This window comes from Aquarana catesbeiana, linkage group LG07 (assembly GCF_042186555.1).
Source record: "Aquarana catesbeiana isolate 2022-GZ linkage group LG07, ASM4218655v1, whole genome shotgun sequence".
NCBI classification, from domain to species: Eukaryota; Metazoa; Chordata; class Amphibia; order Anura; family Ranidae; genus Aquarana; species Aquarana catesbeiana.
The window spans coordinates 326,741,757-326,760,214 of NC_133330.1; the positions used below are offsets into that span (position 1 = coordinate 326,741,757).

At 42.4% G+C, this 18,458-nt stretch overlaps 1 protein-coding gene across 1 annotated transcript in view; it reads right to left on the reverse strand.

The window, feature by feature from the left end:
- CACHD1 (cache domain containing 1) overlaps positions 1-18,458 on the reverse strand; it is a 232,806-nt gene that overhangs the window by 16,341 nt on the left and 198,007 nt on the right. The window contains exons 18-24 of the mRNA XM_073593807.1: positions 16,458-16,557; positions 14,066-14,182; positions 10,823-10,983; positions 7,063-7,149; positions 5,361-5,477; positions 3,683-3,834; positions 1,670-1,831 (exon numbers count right to left, since the gene is read on the reverse strand). Coding sequence (XP_073449908.1) covers positions 1,670-1,831; positions 3,683-3,834; positions 5,361-5,477; positions 7,063-7,149; positions 10,823-10,983; positions 14,066-14,182; positions 16,458-16,557 — 896 coding nt within the window. The remainder of the gene's footprint in view (positions 1-1,669; positions 1,832-3,682; positions 3,835-5,360; positions 5,478-7,062; positions 7,150-10,822; positions 10,984-14,065; positions 14,183-16,457; positions 16,558-18,458) is intronic.

The window sequence follows — 18,458 nt, forward strand, 5'->3', positions numbered from 1 at the left end:
TAAAAGCAAAAAAAATTTTTTTTTGATCTTTTGCTTTAAAAAAATTAAATAAATAAAAAATGTACTTTCAGCCTGGACTGGATGTGACGTCAATTCCTCGCTCCGACCCTCCAAGGCCAAAGAAGCGTTCAAAGAAGATCTTACTTACATAGTTACATAGTAGGTGAGGTTGAAAAAAGACAAGTCCATTAAGTCCAACCTATGTGTGTGATTAGATGTCAGTATTACATTGTATATATCTGTATGTTGCGGTCATTCAGGTGCTTATCCAAACGTTTTTTGAAACTATCGATGCTCCCCGCTGAGACCACCGCCTGTGGAAGGGAATTCCACATCCTTGCCGCTCTTACAGTAAAGAACCCTCTACGTAGTTTAAGGTTAAACCTCTTTTCTTCTAATTTTAATGAGCGGCCACGTGTCTTATTAAACTCCCTTCCGCGAAAAAGTTTTATCCCTATTGTGGGGTCACCAGTACGGTATTTGTAAATTGAAATCATATCCCCTCTCAAGCATCTCTTTTCCAGAGAGAATAGGTTCGGTGCTTGCAACTAATATCCTCCAGACCCTTTATTAGCTTTGTTGCCCTTCTTTGTACTCGCTCCATTTCCAGTACATCTACTCTTTGACCGCCTATGGGAGCAGCCATATCTTTATATATATATATATCTATATAGATATAGATATCTATATAGATATATATATATATATACATATACAGGGCTTTTTTCTCAGAGAATAGGTGCAGGAACTCCCCCTTCCTGAGTCACCCTTTTTCTCCGCCTCTACCTACCTCCCATTAGTGCCCTTTTAGAGAATACAGAACCAGGTATCATTTTGTAGTGATAAGTAATTTGTATGGAATTTGTTAATGATAACAAGAAAAACCGTAAATAGATCCCATGTAGCCAGTAACAATAAAGCCCCCTCTAGCAACAATAGAGCCCAACATTAGCAATGGGCCACCCGAAACAAAAATCCCCCAGCAGCAACAACAGAGCTCCTCACAGCCAGCATCAATAGACTCTCCACCAGCCAGCAATAATAGTCCCCTCCCTCAACAGTAGATCTCTCCCAGCCATAACTGACCCCTCAGCGATATAAGACCCACCCCCAGCAACAATAGGTCCCCCATCAGCAAGAATAGACCCCCCTGCAAAAATAGATCCCCTCCAGGTAGAATAGATCCCTCAGCAGCCAGCATCAATAGACCCTGCAGCACGCCCCAGCACCCCTTACCATTACATACAGTCAGCGCCGGAGGTGCCGGTAATGCGTTCCCCAGCGTTCCCGCTGAAAAAAAGCCCGATATAGATATATATAGATCTATATAGATATCTATCTATATATTTATATAGATAGATATCTATATATATAGATATCTATCTATCTAGCTCAAGTAGGGAAGTGTGAACCCTTTGTAATGGGCACAGCAGGTGTGCAGACCTGCGAACTAAGCAAAGAAATCTCATCAATAGATTCCTCTAGAGACAGGAAACTCTTTTATCCCCAAAATGAAAGTACCAGTTTTGGGAATTGTTTTTTTTAACACTTGGTGAAATTTTGGGTAGAGTGTATCTAGAGCTAAAATGTATGTAATGTATGTTTCTCCACTGTTACGCTTCAAGCTGATGACAAACATCCACATATTTAAATATAGTTTAAAAATTACCTTGTGCTGCTAAAGGTGACATATGCTGGTGGCTCCGCCGATGGATCTGGTGACGGTAAGCATAGACAGCCAGGACTAGAACCATAATACAGCCCATTATACCTCCAGCTACTGGGCCGACCGGGGCACTCTTAATCATGTTCAGCGTGATGACTTCATCACCTGTTAAAAAACATTTATAAAACTGAGTGATAAGTAAGCAAAAAAAAAAAAAACCTTCTCAGCACACGGAAAAGAAAGACTTAAACCCTGCAAAACGTACAGTGTACTGTGCATGCAAACTACATTTTAAATGTGTAAAAGCTAACAAATATTTTTAGCACTCAATTCCAAGTTACCACCTTTTCCCTTATTCCTTGTCCCCACACAACCGTGGAGCAAACTGCCCCTCGTGCTGCTGAGCCTCCATGATTGAAAAAAAACTAAAATCTAATGAACGAATGGGACAGGCCAGGTGCAGTCAGGTTGGGGAGGAAAAGACTAGATGATAATTGATGTCTTCCAGCAAGGAAATTAGGCACGCTCTATCGGGCTTGCTGCAGCTTCTAATGCCCATTGTGAGATGCTCACGGTGTGCAGTGAAACCAGAGTAAGCAATTTCATTCCAGGAGAGGAGCCGGTACAACTGTGCAAGACTGAAGGGAAGCCTGCAGGTTAGCTTTAAGGTATAGGTTGACATTTTCACACAAAAATGAAAAGGTGAACTAGCACCCTACCATCCTCCCCACCCCCTGCGGTACTTACCTCCATGGGTGATTAGCTGTCCCTGTCCACACAGCCAATGCAGCGGTCAAGGGATTTGAAAGCACTACCCTTCTTCTTGGTCTTTCCTTTAGGCATTCTGGGATGGATTAGATCAAATCCAATTGGTCAAACTGATCATGTGCCAGCACATGACCAATCAGGATTGATCTGATCCATCCAGGAAGCCAAACAGAAACACAGGGAAGAAAAATGGGGCATTTAGATCCCCAAACTGCAGCACTCACTGTGTGGGAACTGACAGCTAATCACCCATGGAGAAAAGTGCAGCAGAGACGGGGGGGAAGTGTTGGCGAGGGTGTTTTCTATCAGTTACGGGCACAAAAACGTTATCAGCATTCAACCAGTTATACATTCTGTTCAGTAAAAAGCCAACCCCATGTCATGCAGACTTTCTTCTAGCAAATCGACTAGTTCCCTTTGTAAATCCGGCCTGCTCTGATAAAAAACACTGAAGATTTTTTTAGACCACCAGAGCAAATGTTGCATCTTCGCCTCTCTCTCCTCTAGGCCATTAACAAAACACACAGCCCTAGGTTTTGTTTTGTGAATAGCCAGAAGAAGAGGGAGGCAGAGACATGACCGTAGCACTGGGGGTCTATGAAACATGCAGCTCTTACACCCGAGCAGCCCAGAGGTACAGGAGAGGGAGCTGCACTAATCCTGGGATGTACACCAACAGAATTGCCAGATGCAGAGAAATACCTCCATGCATATAGGTGCCTTTTTAGGGAACAGAATGTATAACTGCTCAGACACTGGGAAGTTGTTTGCACCCAAAGTTCAGCTTTATGTACGTATCTACAGCAGGCAGTGAATAACATTTGATGGCAAAGTGTCTTAGTATCCGGTAAAGGTGCACGATGAGCAAGTAAACATGCCATATTTACACTACAGGACCACATATTGTACAAAAGGTAAATCAAATCCATTGACAGCTCTGCTCCCAAATGAACAAACACAGAATGACTGTGGGTGGAACAATGAATGAACCACAAGACTTCAAAATGTACAGATTTGTTTTGTATTACACACAGAGAATTGCTTTAGGGAGCAGCTGGAAGAAGACACCTCGAGCATTGGATATGTTTTTCTGAACAGATTGTATTCTTTAGCAAGTCCTTCAAAAGATGAAGGGCCTGTGTACTGCCTGAAGCTGGTCATACTCTAGGTAATTTTATAACTCAATGTTTTTTCTTACTGACTTTTGATTGCAAAAACAACAAAAGGATTAAAGAAACTGTACTGTACCTATAGTATTCATGTCATCTGCATATGGACTTTTGGCACCGACAATGCCACCAAAACATTCCTTCTGTAAAGCGCAGTATGGTCGGTCTAGGTGGGTCTTTCCGTCACTGTCCACCATACACCACTCACAGTCCAGGACCCCGAAACAGTAACTAAGAAGGAGAGGAGAGTCATTAATACAGACAATTTAGATAAAAAGGGAACATATTCAAAGAAGAAAAACACTGTAGTTGTTCTGCTTGGTTTCTTTATATGGAATGGATGAATGGTGAAATAGAACCTACATTTTGTTAAAGTGCTGAATTTATTTATAGATTTTACCCTATAGAGAAAGAGGATTAAGCTAGATTGGCTTGTCTGGATTACAGATTTGAACATCCGCCGAACTAGGGATCGACTGATTATCGGTTCGGCCGATATTCACTTTTTCAGAAGTATCGGTCAAAAAAACTGACATATATTGCTTCAAGGGGTTTTACCAGGGTGTTGCGTGCAGCCGCTCGGCTGTTATTACAAGCAGCAGAAGGGGACGTCTTCCCCTCCCACTGCCTTCCGCTGCTCGCTCGGGCTCTCCCATCCCACCGGGAGGCCCGAGCAACCAGCCGGCTCGCCCGTCAGCTGGCCGAAGACCCGAACAAAGCATCTAGTAATCCGGAAGCGGTGTCATGAAATCACTTCCCGGATTACTCACATCTTAAAGGCATCAAAAAGGGTTAAAATCCTGCGCTTATCCTACTCTCCTGGTGAAGGGAAGTGTGACTATTGAAATGGAGAAATCAAACACATAAATAAATGAAAATATATAGATGAAAAAAGCTTCAACCCAAAAGGTCCGAACCCCTACCATAAGCATAGATAATTAAAAGAAACAGGTGCGCTAATCTATAAGAATATTCACAGTACAAAAATACACATGACAAAAATTTAAGGGCATTAATCCTAAAGGCGCCAGTTTTAAAAAAATAAAAGTATTCAAAAACGCTGATCTTGAAGTTTTGAATACTTTGAAGTGCAGAGGAGGGATTTGGGGTCTTATAGACCCCCGATCTCTCCATAAAGAGTACCTGTCACTGCCTATTATTGTCACAAGGGATGTTTACATTCCTTGTGACAGCAATAACAGTGATAAAAAACAAAAAAAATGTAAAAATGACAGTGTAAATTTTTTTTTTTTAAATGTACAAATATCGTCAAAAAATATCGGCTATCGGCAGGAGAGGTGGCCGAAATATCGGTATCGTATCGGCAACTAAAAAACTATATTGGTCGATCAGTACTCCGAACTCATTTCTATGTAGGCCTGCGCTCTTCTTTTTTTTTTTTTTTTTAATCCAGTAAGCTCTGGGCCAGGGCATTCCCACCCCGCACCTTATGTAAACAAAGATGCAGGTTGCAGGGTGGGAACGACCCACTGGAATAAAAAAGGAAAACACTAGAGCGCAAGTTCGAAGTTTGGCTAGAGACGAGTTTGGGGGACGCCCGGGCTCCTGTCTAGTCAGGATGATAGGCTTTAAGCTCATCTGATTTAAAAACAATATTATTCAGAGTCCCATCACTGCAAAGAATTTTGATGGGGAAGGTCATCATTTTGGGAAAATGAAAATATTGTAAGCTGTTAAAAACAAGCACACCGACGTGAGGTTAACATACAATATATGTATTCTAAAAGGTAACGCACCCGCTCTCCATCCTCTGGGTACAGCCAGTGTTGACACACTGAGATAGTGCATCCTGGAGATTTGGATCGAGCATGGTGAATGTCATTGGCTCCTGATGGACTTCACAGCTCGGGTTCCTAAATTAATTTTTAAAAACAAAGACAACAGACATTGTTAACAACTGAAATTATGTATGTGTGTAATATATATATATATATATATATATATATATATATATATATATATATATATATATATATATATATATATACACACCGTATATACTCGAGTATAAGTCATTCTGAGTATAAGTCGAGGCCCTAATTTACCACAAAAAATGTGAAAAACTTATTGACCCGAGTATAAGACGAGGGTGAGAAATGCACAGCTACTGTAAGTGGAAAAGAGGGTCAACAATGCCCATTTGCAGCCTCACTGTGCCCATTTGCAGCCATAGGTCCCCCGAACTTCAAACTTGGTAGTTAAGTGTTCCTAGATGCCCCCTAGCTGCAGCCAAAATTTGGGGTCTCTGAACCCAAAGTGTCCCAAAATGACATTGCTGCAGATGGACACAGTTGACCGACTTTGGGGTCCCGTATCTCGGGGCCACTTAGTGCTAGGAACCCCAAATTTGGTGTGCAAACCCAGTGGAACTAGCACCATCCAAAGCTGGGATTTCTAGCACCAAGTGGCCCCGAGATACAGGGCCCCAAAAATCGGTTCAGAAAATGTCAAGCACTTTTCTGCAGCAGAGAATGACATTTTCTGAACCTAATTTGGGGCACCGTATCTCGGGGCCACTTGGTGCTAGGAACCCCAGCTTTGGATATGTTATGGCACCAGGTCCACTGGGTTTGCACACCAAATTTGGGGTTCCTAGCACCAAGTGGCCCTGAGATATGGGGCCCCAAAGTCGGTTCGGAAAATGAATTTTTTTGCTGCAGAAAAGTGCTTGACTCCAGCATAAGTCGAGGGGGGCACTTTCAGCACAAAAAAAGTGCTGAAAAACTCAACTTATACTCGAGTATATACGGTATATATATATATATATATATATATATATATATATATATATATATATTTTATTTATTTTTTCCACATATAAATGCTTAAATTATTTTCTAGTGCCTATCCTCAAACTTTGCTTTGAGAATAGGTTCAAGCTGAGCAGCTGCTTCTTCAAGAATTTTGCAAGCCTAGCGAAGATGTCACAGGAATTAAATAAATGGGATTATAAAATAAACACATATACATGTTGCAGCAATGGTGTGACATTGCAGCTGTTCCAACCAGCTCTGAGACAGATAACTGAGCGAACACATGACTGCTGATTGCAATCTGCTTCAAGCAGAAAGAAATGCCTGTCAGCCACTGCTCTCCGCTCTGCTACTCCATCACTCACTTGAGCGCCAGGCTGGGAAGTGGGTGGGCTCAGCTCTCTCTTGCCCCTAAAAAGCTGGATCCACCTGTCATTCAGGCAGCTGGGCAGATTCTGAAAATTTTGCTCGGGATCCTTCCTCTGTGGCAATAGCCCACTATCAGCTTGCAAAAGTAAATGTACCCATATGACGCAAAAGAAGTACAGCCAAAAAAAGCTTTGGCCATACTTATGTTTTAATAAAAGCCTATCGGCACAAAATAATAAAAAAAAAAATGCTGAAACATGCTTTACATGGTAAGAGGGAGGTATGGTCATGCCCAGAGATCACTTTAAAATCTCACCTGCTTTCTGCATTTGTCAGGTTGCCAGTGCACTCGTTGACCTCCAGGGGGCACTCACAAGGACACTCACATTCATTCTGTTCCATCCTAGCAAAAATAAAGTAACATTCTGTCAGTTGGGGAAGAATTAGTGGGTTAAGAGCTCACACAATGATCATTTTTTATTTTGCTTTTACTTCAATGGAAAAGAAATGTATCTAAATTAACACTCAAAAGCTGGCATACCAGCTTTTAACTTGGCCCAAACATGTTTAATATTCAATTGTTTACTACTGGCACTGGCAAAAATTCGAATTGAATTTGACCAAAGTCATTCTTTTCTTTGCCAGATTGAGAGATTACTTATAAAACAAAGGTTTATTAACCTGTTGCCATCTGCGTAACACATGTGGAGTGGCAAAAGTATGGGCTTTGATGCCCACATGCCACACATACATGTCACTGGCCGGCCAAGGTTTCTTTGCCAAGAGCACTGTTCGCTCCCAGCATAGAGACCGAGCTGTTAGGCCTCACGCACAATGGACGTTATAAAAAATCCAGTAATGTTAGCTGTAGAAACTTTAGCTGTAGAGTGAGTTTTTCAGCATTTTTTTGGTGTTTTTTTTTTTTTTTTTTTGCTGTAGCATTTTGTAGCAAAACTATACTCCCATAAAAGCTTATGGCTCAAAACGCTGAAAAATGCAGAACAGCCGTGTTTTTCAGCTGTTTTTAGCTTTTTTCTGAGTTAGAGCTGTTTTACAGCTGAAAAACACCTCTCAAAACCCACTAGTTCTGGGGATTTTTTACAGCCAGAAAACGCCCTTGCCAAAAACTGCTGATAACAGCCTGTGTGTGCATGGACACCTAGGAGAACATGCTGGGGAGTTTATTGGCTGCAGAAAAAAAAAAGTCTGAAGCCAAACACAGCCGCTGTAAAAACATCCAGTGTGCATGAGGCCTTAAAGACAGGCTCCTGATCATGTGACCATTGTCAGCCAATCACTGTGGTCACATGATTGCCAATCCTTCCCACACGCTAGGCGTACAGATTCCTGCCCAACCCCAGTGTCCCATTAAAGGAACACTGGGGCTGGGCAGGAATTGAACATTTAAATTTGCTTCATACATTTAAGGTGCAACAAAACCAGACAGGGTTTGCTCTCCGCTTGCAGTTTTTTGAACACATTTTCCATAGTACAGGTTCTCTTTAAAAACAAACAATCACAGGTTACATCAGTTAAAGCCTAATTGAACACTCAGTTTAAATCTGCTAAATGCATTCCATTTACATCAAAACACAAAGTATGCACAGTCTTAGAGTTTGGTTTCCTTCTAAAGCAACCACAGCATAAGTAGTAAAGCCTGTCCACTTTCAGTCCTGAGTTGGACTACTGCTATGTGAGTGGAAGCAGTGGTCTCTCTGCAGTGGTATAAGACACTCCCAGCTGAGTCAGAAGCTAGAGCTGTCAAACCAACAAGGGGAAGAAGCCATGCTGATTACAGACCTATAGGTCTGACTTATTACAGAGTGTGCCAGTCCTCTTCAGAGTGCTTTCACACATGTCAGAAGTACACTACTACTTTTCTAGAGAAAACCGAGAAAAAATTTAGATTTATCAGGGTGCTGCCTAAAGTGGTAGTTAAGTTTGCTGTAAGCAAAAAAAAAGATGGTCCCCTGCAGGTCAATGTTATAATGTGCTAGTATGCACTGTATACAAGCACATTATGCCAGCGATACCTGTAAAATGGCTCCCTCCAGCGACCCGCTGTCACTGCTGCCAGTACTTCCATCTTTACCCAGACTTCCTTTTGGGTTTGCCTGCTCCGGGCATTTGAATGGATGAATATGCGCACAGGAGCCACGATCATGGCACAGCGATCTGTATTGAGGGCCCTGTATCAAGTGTGCCCTCAATTCAGAATGTAGTGCGCACGTGCCAGTGACATCACCGGCTGCTACAAACGTGAATATCTCCTAAATGGTGTACATTTAGGAGATATTCACAGGACCTAAAAGGTAATCATTATTATAAGCTCACGTTTAGGTATAAGTCAAAAAGCGGACCTTACTACAGCTTTAAAGTAGTAGTAAACCCCCTTGCGCCATTTTTACCTACAGGTAAGCTTGATAAGGCTTGCCTGTAGGTAAAATGAATATCTCCTAAGTGTGCACTGTTTAGGAGATATTCCTGCGAGCAGCAGCAGGTGACGTTACCAGCGCATGTGCTCTGAAGGAACACCATACCCATGCCGTTCCTTTGGAGCTCTATGCCGTGCCCAGGACTCCCACGCACATGCGTGGGAGTGAGGTCAGCACAGATCCAGCCAATCAGACGGCTGAAGCTTGCGAACCTGGAAGAAGACCGGGTGAAGATGGAACTCCTGTCAGCAGTGGCAGAGCGCCGCTGTAGGTATCCATTCTAAAGGCAAGTCTAACATAATGTGCTAGTATGCAGTGCATACTAGCACATTATGGCTTAAACCTGCAGGGGGGACCCTTTATTTTTAGGTTAACTTTACTACTGCTTTAAGCACAGCACAATTAACAAGTCTAGATGTTATGATTGAGGAAAGCAAATCTTCACCTTTTAAATGTAAAGTGGATGTAAACCCAATTCATGAAATTTGAGCTGGGCACATATATCTGCAGTGTTTTCTTATCTCTCTTTATAGCACTGAGTCCCGTAGCTGTCTCCTGCTCCATTCTGCTGTTATCAGCCTGATAACTCCTGACATGCTCTCCATCACATATGATAAAAGCAGCCAGAGTTTTGTGTTGGGGAGGATGCTCTAAATAGTTTAGCAGAGCCCTGAACGATTCACCGAACAGAGCTGAAAGTCTCTACCTATGATGAGAAGGGGTGTTTGCCTTTCCTCCAATCAGCTGTCTTGGCTGTATGCCCAGGCTTCACTGCAGTGCTAACCAGGAAGAAAAAATCTAACACCATCTAAACAGTATATAAAGCTGAAGACAGCAGACATGCATGTAAAACTTATGTAGGGAGATTTGTTTCATCTCTGTGTATCATCTGAGGCTGTTCACTTCATTGGGTATATGTGAGGGTTTACATCCACTTTAGGGTCTACTGGAAAGTGATATTGAGCACCACATTTATTGGCACTTTCAGCAGCTGAAATAAAGCCTAACTCCAGGTTTCATTTCACTTTAAATAGTGGTCCCTACATGCATGAGTGTCTCCATAGGACTCTGCAAGGGAAAGGAGCCACCCCGAAACAGGAAACATGGGGCAGCGGTCATGGTACCACCTTACGCAAGTATATACATAAGAGTTAAAAAGATGAAGACGCTGCATACTCAATAACCACTTACTGAGTATGCAGCTTCTTCATCTTTTAATCCTTGCCTATGGCTCCTGTTTAAGCTGGTGACATGACCGCTGCCCCAGATTTGCCATTTTAGGGTGGCTCCTTTCACTTGGTGTCCTATGCAGCCATCCGTACATACAGGAACTAGAGTTGTGTCTCCCTACACTGTGCCCATTAACAGAAACACCCAGACCTGTAGCATAGGAGGACATAGCTCTCACCTGCTCCTCACATTAACAGAGTGACTAGAGACTGCACGGTCCACTGTTACTGCTTTCTTGTGAAGCTCAGGAGCCAGCAGCATTGAACGCTGTCAACTGCAAGTGCTGGGGTAATCATTTTAATAAGTCGTTTACTGTGGAAGGTTTTTTATTTTTTTTATTATACTCAGTGTTAAGCTATTTAAAAAAAAAGCTTGGGGTTTAATTCTAAGGCAATGATGAGTTTGAAATACCTGTGGCAATTGAGGCACAGCCGGTCCACCATGCTGCAGGCGCAGAAAGCCAATGAATCACAGGTCTCATTCACAATCCCGGCAAATGCATTGGTCCCGGGAATCCTAGTCAGGCGATACTTGGAGCAGTGACTGCCATGAACAAGGTTGGTCAGATCACCCTAAAGAAAGGGAAAAAAAAAAGTGTTACACACTCAACAAAAACATGTGCCACTATTGTTAGGATTTGCATTATGTCTATCTATCTACACACACAAATGAGGCTGTGGACAGGTCGAGAGGCAACAGTTGTTCCTACTTTGGGAACTGCAGAAATTGTTGGTGAGGCATGTAGGTACACATCCTTGATACCCACTGAAACCAGGAAGTCCCCCTGATAGCGACTAAGCGGTCACCAATTGGTAATGGATTTCATCCTGAATATCTGTACTTTCAGAAACTTGTTGAAACCTTTCATTACCAGAATAGAAACCGTGAGGACTCTACTCCCTCTGGGAGCTTTTTTTCCGGTTCCAAAAAAACCCTTGAGCAGATAAAGTGTGAAGGGGGAAGCAGCAAAATTACAGCTTATAGCCATTGGAGACCACATTGCAGATCCAGTCGCCCCAGCTGCACAAGCGGGGGACACTCCTACACTGTGAACAGGACTTGCCTCCTGACCTGGAAGACTTTTAGGTCCTGTTCTTCTTATGGAATTGGGACATAGACTTTTGCTTAGAGCCCAAAGCTTATTGTTTATGAAAGGAACTCTGCTTGGATTGCAAAAGGTGTCATTGCTTTCAGATCTGTCATAGGTGTCAAAATGTGTTTTTACCCACAATCACCTTCTGAATGAAGGCATCCAAGGATGGTCCAAACAAGCATTCACCCTCAATGGGCAGCCTCTCAATTTTCTTCTTACATAGTTTTGCTGACCAACACTTAAGTGATAGGATCCTTCTCAAGTGGACAGGCATGGAGCCGCCATCTGGAAGGCATCCACCAAGAAGCTCAGGGCTTTTGGAAAATCTTCCAGAACTGTGAGATGGCAGGATACTCTGGATCCAATTCTCCTGAATAGAGCATACACTTCGCCCAAACTTTTAAGGGCTCGGCAGACCCCACCCTGCAGGCTGCTAAGCTACTCCCAATAGGAGGAAAGACACCTTAAAAAGAGGGCTTCTAACCTTTTATATATGATGTCTTTAAAAACCAGGACCTAATCCACTCGGACGCCTTGCTCAAACATAAAATAGCCAGGTCAACAGCCAGAGGATCCCATTTCTTGTAGAATTCCTCCTCAATGGGTTACTGCAGAGCTAACTACTTCAGGGAGGAAAAAAGCATCTTCTCTGGGTGAGCCTAATCATAGAAAAACACTTCCTGAAAGTTAGGATTTACTGAAAAAAATGAGGGATTTTTTTTGACATCACCAGGACCCAGAACCAGTGACCGTTGGAGAAGAGGATTCTGGAAGTGGTAATTTCAAGTTAGTACACACCACATTCACTAGGAAACTCACTTTTGTCTTCTCTATCTGAGATGGTCCAAGGACCAATCTACAGAGGATTCCTGCTCCTAAATAACCTTATTTATTACAGGTACTTATATAGCGGCATCAATTTCCGCAGCACTTTTACACACACATTTATATATATATATATATATATATATATATATATATATATATATATATATATATATATATAAAACGTATTCACATCACTCTCTGCCCTCAAGGAACGTACAATCTAAGGTCCCTAACTCATATTCATACATACACATACTAGGGATAATTTAGACCAGATCCAATTAACCTACCTTTCCAATTAAACAACTTTCTCTGATGCCTCATCCTCCCTGAAAGGATAGAAAGGGAAACACCCACAATTGCAGCCCAAGCAAGTGACAACCCCTGAGAGCTGATTTTGCAACCCAGAAGTGGCTGCAAAAAAGTCTTACCTTTACACATAGGAAATGGATAATTGTATCCTTGAGACAGTGGAAATACTTGATAAGGACAGTGATTTAAAGCCAATCTGACCCGTTCGAGAAGCCATTGCAGCGTGAACTGTGTTAGGGGCCCTGCCTACCAGAATTTAGAGGGGATTTAGGGGGATCCCCTCTATTGCCTGTTTGTTGAGGGTCAGGTGGTCCTTTATACCCAAGAGGGATGGGCCATCCAGCTGGAAGGAGTGTAGGCAGAACCAAACACAGAAGTGGCAGTCAGCTCCCCAACCCTAGATACTTGCTGCTCCTCTACTGCTGCACCATGCAGGTGTTTTACCCCAACAGCAGAATCGCCGACTGTTCTGAGCTGCAGGAGCTTTGAAAACATGTGCTGCTATGGCAAAATGGGGCAGCTGCGCTGGCACGCTCTTTTTGAGCTCCGCTACTATGATGTAGCACTCGGTCTGAGACAACAATGTACCAGGAATGCCAGAGGAAAAACTGTTCTATAGTCCAGTAGGCAGTGCTGACAAACACTGGTTGGGATTTCAGTGCAGAAAAGGCACTGTGCGTTAGCCCAAACAGGAAAGTAGAAGCATATTCACCAACAGATATTTTTCTGTATTTGCAGCTTTTTAAAAGGATATAAACATGAGTAAATGTCCATGTGTTGAAAGGTGTACTGAATGTGTTTATTTTGGCCCCAACATTTACACCTCTAGGTGCCTTAATTTTACAATTCCTGTGGTTTTGTTTAAAGTCTATTTAAAGCACTATCAAATGTGAAAATGAGTGTCTATAATCTTCCACTGCCAATGTTCCCGAAGTGGTGCCAGCTATTGTGCACAACAGACCCTTTGCGGCTTTCCACCGGTCTGTCCCAGAACGAACAGCAGTTCTGGATGTCAGGAAATAGCAAGTCTCCTGCCTCAGCGGTCAGGACAGGTTCCCCTTAATATGAAACAGAGAAAAAAAAAACAGCTTAATTTATCAATGTTCTTAAAAAACTTTTGGTGTTCCTCACAGCAACCAGATGTAACTGTCTTCTTCCAAATAAAGGTTTGAGAATAAAACAGAAATTCCGACTGGTTGCTGGGGGGGCAATGCAGATGGGTTTTTTTACCATCACACTTTGAAACACTCGTTTTTTCTTTTTTTGCTTTTTTGAGATGCACAGATTGCCCAAGCCATTTTTATCTTTAGCAGAAATCTAGGTCAGTATACTCGAGGCCTTTTTCCGATACAAACTCAATAACAAGCAGGTAACGGAGCTCATTAGCTCAAAGAGCGTTTCATCTTCCAAGGAAAACTTACCACCAGGCTGGTATTAAACTTGTAAAACCTCTGCACGGTTCTGTCACTGAAGCTGTTGCAGAGATTCTTTTTGACAAAGTTGGGGTGGTTCAGGATGTCATTGGCGACAAGGGGCTCCTGGAATAAAAGGAGAAGGTCAGATATTATCACTCTGTTTACAGCAAACCTGTCAGCAGGCGACACATTACAAACCACCACAAATGTGTACTATACATAAGGCCAAATGTTTGTGTACGTCTGACCGCTACACCCATCTACATGGCCTTGGACATGGACATGGCCTTTGGACACCCCTCAAAATTATTGAGGTCGTTTTTTCGGTGAAGAGTACTGTTACTACCACATACCAAGATATTTTAGCTAACTGTGAGCTTCCAACCTGGTAACAATTTGGAGAAGTCCTTTTTCCATTGGAGCATGGCTGTGCCCCTGTATCCAAAGCCAGCTCCATTTGGTGTGGAGGAACTCAAGTGGCCTGCACAGAACCTTGACCTTAACCCTACTGAACACCTTTGGGATGATCTGGAACGCGGACTGTGAGCCAGGTTTTCTTGTCCAACATCAGTACCTGACCTCACAAATGCTCTTTGGCTGAATGGGCACAAAGCCACACAGGCACTTTCCCAAATCTTGAGGAAAGCCTTCCGATTAGAGTTCTTGCCATTATAATAATGCCCATGCCCATGTCAAAAAAGCTCACAAAAAGCTGTGACGTCTACAAACATTTGGCCATATAGTGTAAGACACCTCAAGAAGCCAAGCCATATCTCTTCCTAAAAATTAATATCTGTCACTTAAATGTCTAATGAGACTCAAATCTGTGGGGTACTAGGTATGAAAATTTATCGACCAAAAGCTTATACACCCCCAATGTAATGCAAGCAACTTTCAACAGATTGCTGATGAGGCTGACTATATAAATGTAAGCATTATAATCCCATCAGGTTATATTGCATTGCATAACACTGTCATCAAGTTTTCGGGGACTGGTGGGGAAGCTTATAGGAAGAGGAGACCGCAGGCTCGGTCTTAACACTGTGCTAAAGAGTGGCTTGACCACTTAAGGACCCTGACTTTTTCTCACATATGCTTTTTACAAGTAAAATTTTTTTTGCTTGAAAATTACATAGAACCCCCAAACATTATATATAATTTTTTAGCAGAGACCCTAGGGAATTAAAATGGTGGTCACTACAATTTTTTTAAGTCACACGGCATTTGCGCAGCGGTTTTTCAAAAGCAATTTTTGGGGAAAAAATGAACTTTTTAAAATTATTAATGCAAAAAAAAAAATACATAACCCATTTGTTTTTGTAAAATATAAAAGATGTTGTCACGCCGAGTAAATAGATACCAAACACGTCACGCTTTAAAATTGCGCACGCTCACACAATGTAAATTTTACTATCAATAGGTGACGCTTTAAAAGCCTTTACAGGTTACCACTTTATATCTACAGAGGAGGTTTAGTGCTAGAATTACTGCCCATGATCTGACGTTTATGGCGATACCTCAAATGTGTGGGACAATTGCTGTTTGCGTGCATGCAGGACCAACGCACACATTCGCCTTTGCGCGCTTTTTTTTTTTTATTGATGATTCTTTTTTTTTTTTTGATTTTTACACGGTTGCTTTTAAAAAAAAATTTGATCACTTTTATTGCTGTCATAAGGATTGTAAAACATCCTTGTGACAGGTACACTTTATGGAGGGATCCGGGGTCAATAAGACCCCAAATCCCTCCTTTGCACTTGAATGTATTCAAAAACGCCAAGATCTGCGTTTTTGAATACTTTAGATTTTCCTGGCCGATGACAGCCAGGTAAACCGGAAGTGATGTCATGTTATCACTTCCAGGTTACCATAACTGAGAACCGATCAAAGCCGGTCCTGGCTTTGTATGGGTCTCCGGCCAGCCGGCAGACGTACCAGCTGGTAGCTTGGGTCTCTCGGTGGGACAGGAGAGCCAGAGAGAGTCGCGGAATGCGACAGGAGGGGATGTCCCCTCCCGCTGCATGTAATAGCAACTGAGTGGCTAGTGTGCCACTCCAGTTGCCATTACAAGAGAGCCAACCGTGGCTCTAAAAGACGATACCGGGGCAATGCCTGCGGCTACAGGCTTCACCAAGGTATAACCACTTGAAGTCAAATGGCGTACTAGGTAGGTGATTTGGCGGCAAGTGGTTGAAAGGAAAGTGATGCAGGAAGCCTCAGAGCTGCAGCCTCTGAATATTGTTGTCACTTTGGTTGTACAGCGTGGCAAGATTGCGTTAATCACAAGAATGGTTGAACAGAGATAAAAATATTTTGGCTGGAAACGATTCACATATATGCACATCAGATGCCATTTTTTGGCAGTCACTTTAAGAGTGACTGGATGATGTGGGAGTACCTTGTGAGTGATGTGCTGCTGTTCCACTGGAGCGTGGCCTTTCGGGTCAATAAGGGTGGGATGCGCCACAAGGTAACCTCTGTCCTCCATGATGAAGCACCTGGCAAAGCAACAAGACCTAGTTATAACACACAGTGCAAGACCTCTTTGAAGAACGGGTTTTCCCTTGTTAATAGAATCCCATGCATGGGTGACTGAGCTCAAGGTATGTGGGCACTTAGGCATAGAAATTTCTGTGTTGCACGGCCAACGGCCCGGACAGAACACAGGAGAAAAACTTGCTGAATTATTCCAGTCAACTGAGTAACAGGATTATGGAATAATCTACCAGAGCAGGTTCTATATATTCCTGGGGTTTCAAAGTCTGGAAAAAAAAAACAGCATTCTTGTGTTTAGTGTTTATTAATCAAGTCCAATAGGTTTAATATAACCCATCATAACAATTCATGAACAAATTCAAAGGCTGTTTGCGAATTTCTCTGCTCTCTCTTGAACTGATAACTCTGGAACTAGAATTGGGTCAATACACAACTAAAAAGCATTGTTAACATGTTCTGAGAAGCAGGATACCCAGGGGAAAAAGAAAGTGCACTTTAAAACCTGTTCAGATGGGAGCGAGATGATTTATTTGTGTAACATTCCTGCAGTGTGCACTATGGAAGAAATGCAGATCAAGCTGCAGAAAATGTTCAGGTGAACATGATGCAAAGACATACCAAATGAATGCAGAAGTGTGATGAAGGCCACATTTCAACACCCAGGAATTTCGGGGGGGCACTTGAATCCGAAATGAAAATCAAGCTCCCCTGACAGCCCTTATGCCCTGTACACACGATCGGACATTCCGACAGCAAAATCAATGGATTTTTTCCGACGGATGTTGGCTCAAACTTGTTTTGCATACACACGGTCGCACAAAGTTGTCGGAAAATCTGATCGTTCTGAACGCGGTGACGTAAAACACGTACATCGGGACTATAAACGGGGCAGCAGCCAATAGCTTCCGTCTCTTAATTTATTCTCAGCATGTGTGGCACTTTGCGCGTCGGAATTGTCCACACACGATTGGAATTTACGCGAACGGATTTTGTTGTCGGAAAATTTCATAGCCTGCTCTCAAACTTTGTGTGTTGGAAATTCCGATGGAAAAAGTCCGATGGAGCCCACACACGGTCGGAATTTCCAACAACAAGCTCCGATCGCACATATTGCCTTGGAAAGTCCGACCGTGTGTACAGGGCATTAGTGTTGTACTACGACTTTATTCCTATGCACTTTTTGGATGCTGTACTTCTTGGCAATTCAATAATGGGATTTCATCAGCAGAGGAATTTCAGAACTAGCGCCCCTTGCTATGAAGACACAGCGGGTTTGATTTACTAAAACTGGAGAGTGCAAAATCTGCTGCAGCTCTGCATAGAAACCAATCAGCTTCCAGGTTTTATTGTCAAAGCTTAACCACTTGCCCTCTGGAAGTTCAACTCCACCCCCTTATGACCAGGTCATTTTTTTTGCGATACGGCACTGCGTTACTAGAACTGACAATTGTGCAGTCCTGCGCCGCTGTACACAAATAAAATTGATGTGTCCCCCCCCAATAGAGCTTTTAGTGGCATTTGATCACCTCTGTTTTTTTGTTTTTTTTTGTGCTATAAACAAAAAAAGACCGGCAATTTTGAAAACATAAATAAAACAATAGCTTTTACTTTCTGCTATAAAAAATATCCTATAAAAAAAGTGTAAAAAAAAATCTTATTTCATCATCAATTTAGGCCAATATGTATTCTATGTATTCTGCTACATATTTTTGGTAAAAAAAAATCCCAACCTATATTGATTAGTTTGCACAAAAGTTATAGTGTCTGCAAACTATGGGACATTGTTATTTATTTTACTAGTAATTGTGGCAAATCAGCGACTTATAGCGGGACTACGATATTGCAGCGGACACTAATTGACACTTTTTAGGGACAAGTGACACTAATACACTGATTTCTGTTA